Below are 5,051 nucleotides of genomic sequence, written 5' to 3' on the forward strand. Positions count from 1 at the left end.
CACACACACCGTCATACATGGGACTCGAATTGATGGTGTCAGCACAGAAGGCAGGCAAGTGTACCCCTACACCATCAGCGACTCCCAGTGTTTCCACATCTGTGGGCAAAGTCTTGCTTGTTAAGGAGTGTTTCAGAACACTTTCTAATTTTGGAGCTGTGCGCTCTATGTTTTCACTTCTTGTGGGTATATTTTGAGTACTTATACCATATGAATTGCATCAAAGGTGCTGTATTCTTTTTGGATAACACAATGTGTTTAATGCATTCGTTAGTTTCTCACTAGCGCTAGCATTAGCTTACTTCATAGCTTCACTGCAGGGCTTGTTTACAAGGCGTTCATAAATATTATGAGGGGATTTATTTTTTTACGTTGTTAGGATACGGATTTTAGTTATTGATCTGACTCCAAATTGCGATCAACACTCCACTCAAAAATTGTTATGTCCTAATCCACACACTGTCGCACCTAACAATTTTGCGAGTTCGTCCTGTCAAAGAGAAGACCAGGAGATCAATTAGGCCGAATTTACCAATTGTTTAATCCTGACAAAGCAAGCTAATACAGGCGCCTGGGTCTCGGGTCCTTAACACAAAAACTTGTGTGCCTTCGTGACCATCAAAGACAACACGTTCTTCCGAGTGCCCAGTTTTAAAGAAACACAATAGGAATATTCAAGCATGCAAAATATTGTGTGGTGATGGGTCGATGGTTGATGGTCATCTCCTCCTCGTTTGGGTTTTCCCCTGCTCAGCACAGGTGTCTGGACCACAAAGATGAGTTGTTATTCGCGTTCCCCATCGGCCTTGAGATATCCTCCCTGTCTGGACATCCTGTTCCACAATACTTTGAAGAAAACAAATTAATGTAGCCTGCACATTCCTTTCCACTTATTAATCACCACACGAGTACACTACTGAAAATTATGTTGATATGATTATAAGTCTAGCGCTGACTTAACAAAATATGTTTGCAGACTGCCGAAAGCACATTTCCCTTTATTCCCTCTCATGATCTCATTTATTAGGTCATCACCGGTTACTCTAGCAAGCAGCAACAAGCACACTGTCGGTCCTTTCTTCCCCCCGTGGCTCATGCTGAGTCACCAGGGTGTATTGGCCATTCGGTGACAACGGGCCAATGGTTTTCTCGATCAACCGAACAGTGAGTGATCTAATACATGGAATACAGCAACAATCGCATAAAATCATTATTGTAGTAAAAATAGCCACAGCAACAAGCACAGACATGATGAGGCCTTTCCAGTTTTCGAATGTTTTCATCCAATCGGACCAAATATCGGTGCGTACACCTGAATGATCTTTCATCTTTATGTTCAGTGTCCTTAGTCCTTCCAGCGCCTGGGTCAGTCGGCCCCCTGGTGTTGTTGGGGAGGAAAGTACAACATGCATCACCAAACATTCCGCACACACCATGTTCCTTAGCCAATAGCATGTCCAACGCAATTATATTTTGGAACGACATCAATGACGTTGCGGCCAATTGTTCATGGACCGCTGCAAATGATTCAGCTGTATAATTACCCAGTCGTTGGACATTGTAATGAACGTACTTATTACGGTCAACATTTTTATTGAGGGTGATCCATAAGAAAATGCTTTCGAATCCCGAGGACACTTGATTAGCGAGTTTATACTCATCTGGCACACCCCGGGGCACTCCTATAGCGTCAATATATGTTGGATCGTTGTTGCTCAACCGTGGGGGCAAAACGTCTCTTTTGGCTCGCCTCAGAAGCCCCGCCAGTGGGAACTCCATGTTCCAATTGAGATTCTGTATTTCAATGGGGACAACCACCACAGGCATTATCAAAGACACAAGGGCACAGATACCTGATGCATTCTTCGGCAAGCGATCATATAATTTGTTGTCACCACACCACAACCAGAGGTCTGCACGAGAGAGAGGAGAGGGGACATTCAGAGACAAATTTATCCTGCACCATGTGTGATCTATTGTCCCAATACTTATGCCGTTTTCCTTTAACTTTAAACATGTCATAATTTGCTGAGTCACATGGCTATCAAAAATGGGCTTTCTTTTCTCCAAGCCCGCGACTGGGAAAATATCATTATAAATCAAACAGTCGCCACTGGTCCTGGACTGGGTCGACACCTGTAAAACACATGCTGATTCTATTGCAGCTGGAACAACTTTTAACACTACTCTTGCTTCGAGACAGACCACACAATCTTCACCAGTTGCATTAGCAGCTTGTTCCGCCATCAAAAGCCAATTATTGTTTACAGCGGTGACTCCCGTAGTGACCCTAAACCAATCATCTACGCTCCTAACCGCATTCGCTAAGATTTGGGGGTCTGTTGAGGGACTCAAAGATACTTCTTGTTTGGCATCCTCACCTTGACAGAGGAACTGTTAGAAAAATGTATATATATTTTATCATGCGTTTTCTAATCAATGCCTTACTGCAATATTACTGCAATATATGCTTGCTGTTTGGCCTTGCTGTTTTTATGATGTACCACAGAAGGACAGTTCCTTTCTAACAAAGACCACTTTGTTAGACAACATGCCTCATTGCTGTCTTGCACCCCAGATGAACCTCCAAGTGACCATTAAAGTCAGGGTTTTCCTAACTATCTTTATCGTAGGATTAGGTTGGAATGTATATAACCAGTAATAAATAACTTAGCTTGTTGCATCCTACACAATGTCGTAAAACTTCCCTTGCAAATGTTTTAACTAGAGGTCAAAGGTTTTATCTTTTGTATCCAGTCCACTCAAACTCCTCTTCCCAGATGTTCTTATCAGTATGTAAACATCTAGTGTCTCACACTGTGGGTAGGGCAAATCCAAATAAAAAGAGCGGGAGTGCCTACAGATTTTTAGTGTGTGTAGAGATTGTCTCAAGCTATCTGTACTGCACTCCTCGCGAGAAAAGACTTAATATTCTGTCTCACTTGTGGTTTGTTTGCTGTTGCTCTTCTATTCACTTATTCAGTCAGCGAAATAAACCTGACAAAAATTGGGGGCTCGTTCCGGGATCTCAACACGCCCTGAACGGTTCCAGCGGGCTCTTCGACGCAGGCGAAAATCCTCGGGCGAGGTAAACAAAAGCCCTTTGACGGGACTGTCTCGATCAGTCCGGCTGGACACCGGGAGGGTTGACGAGATCTTCCGAGGAAGAGAATCAGCAGACCGTGAGTAGGAATAATAATTCTACTAAATAGAAACAGTTAAATTCCGCAGGGGCGGATGTGGAGCCCCCTAGCTTTCAAGCTAGTTAAATTCTGCAGCAGTAGGGGCGGACTCCTCTGTTATTAAAAAAAAAAAAAAAAAACCTTGAGAATTCTAGACCCTATCAAGTACAACTAGAAACAGTTAAATTCTGCAGGGGCGGATGTGGAGCCCCCTAACGTTTTATGTTAGTTAAATTCCGCAGCAGGAGGGGCAGACTCCTCTGTTCTTAAAAAAAAAAAAAACGCGCGTGGTATGCTTGTGAACGGTTTGACTGAGAGTGATCTCATTTGAGTGCTCCTCTTAAATAGTAAGCGAAAGTCCCTACCCCGACATGAACTAAAATGCAAAGATTGGAAAATAATTGAAAGGCAGGATCCCAACCGATTAAAAAAAGATTTCGATAAATGGGTTAAAAAATATAAATTTGAGGGACAACCAAATTATTAGGACTTAGAGGTGCCATAAACGAAACAACATAAATAAATCTTAAAGAAATTAAAGAAGGCATCTGATGATGTAGTGTTTTGAGAGAGAGGGAAAGGGAGAGAGAAAGAGAGAGAGAAAGAGAGAGAGAAAGAGAGAAAGAGAGAAGGAAAGAGAGAGAGCTCAGAAAGCACTGTATTGCAGGTAGGAAGATGATGAGACTGGGCCTAACAGTAGGCAGGCAAGAGAAAACCAAAATTTACAGAGTTAGAGAAGAAGGGAGAAGTCTAGAGAAAGTAGAGAAGCACGTAGAGAAAACACATGCTACAAATTCAAAACTAAAGATCATAGCGGGAGGAATACATAAATCACGCCCTCCATGCAGAAAGAGTAGTAATAGACAAACAAAAACGAAAACAAATGAAAGCTTCAAAAAACACTTTTTTGGTAGACCAGGATAGTGACACTTTTTACCAAAATGCAGGCAGAGGACAGAAAGGCCAGAGAGGGCGAGCAATACCCAACAGAGAAGGCTTTAGAGGCCGAGGAAGAGGAGTTTTGCAACCTCCAATAGAATGCTGGAGTTGCGGGGAAAACGGTCACATGGCATGTGACTGCATAAATTACCAAAGACAGTTATGACTAGGCCAAAGTCAAATCAAATCAGGTTTCCATGTAATGAAGTGGGAACCTGGCTGCCAAAATTAAAGAGAAATTAGCTTAAATATACAGGAGATATTTGTGTTAAAAGGATAAAGTAATATAAAGTAACACTGAAGTTAAAATTTGCAAAATACACGGAAAGGAATTACACATAGTTTCTAAAAGTGAAATAGAGAATAAATCAGACAAGTAATACGAGCAAAAAGGTGTTCTTAGTGCTTCTATGTGTTCTTATATGTTGTGCGTCATCCTTTTGTGCTGGTGTGTGTGTGCGTGTGCGCGCAGAGGATCCTCATGAATGGGTGTGCGTATGAGTGCGAGTGAGATGTGTGTTCTATGGAAGAAATCAGTAATGGAGAATGTTCTGGAGACTGTTGAGCAATACTAGGGAAATTGAGAAGTGGATGATGGTGTGTTTAAGTTGGTTGGAGAAACTGAGATGAGCAAGGTGTGTGCAATAGAGAAAATAAGGCGTGTGAGGCAGAGAGTTACGAGAACGGTGACTTGATAGGATGGGAATAAGAGACAGCAAATGTTGTGTAGAAGACTGAAAGATGTTGAAGGTGAAGATGATGGGGGAGGGCAACAGCAAAGTTCGCCTGCCCTTTGAGAAGGTGAAACTGATAAGCGTGCCTGCCCTCGCGCGTTGTCGCGGGGCGGGGCTGTCCGCGTGGGCCTTTGCTATGCTCGTGTGGGCGGTGGGCCGGCATCATGGTTGTTGCAGGAAATGGCCAGCCTGTGAC

The 5,051-nt window shown here is 42.9% G+C and overlaps 1 protein-coding gene across 1 annotated transcript; it reads right to left on the reverse strand.

Annotated features, from left to right (window-relative positions):
- Positions 1–517: 517 nt before the first annotated feature.
- On the reverse strand, positions 518–2,639 carry LOC133142893 (uncharacterized). The gene is made up of 2 exons (XM_061264510.1): positions 1,036–2,639; positions 518–763 (listed from the first exon to the last, which is right to left on the reverse strand). Exon 1 carries the CDS (start codon positions 2,245–2,247, stop codon positions 1,174–1,176), a length of 1,074 nt encoding a protein of 357 aa, XP_061120494.1. The 5' UTR covers positions 2,248–2,639; the 3' UTR covers positions 518–763; positions 1,036–1,173.
- Positions 2,640–5,051: the final 2,412 nt, after the last annotated feature.

This window comes from Syngnathus typhle, linkage group LG18, assembly GCF_033458585.1.
Source record: "Syngnathus typhle isolate RoL2023-S1 ecotype Sweden linkage group LG18, RoL_Styp_1.0, whole genome shotgun sequence".
NCBI lineage: Eukaryota > Metazoa > Chordata > Actinopteri > Syngnathiformes > Syngnathidae > Syngnathus > Syngnathus typhle.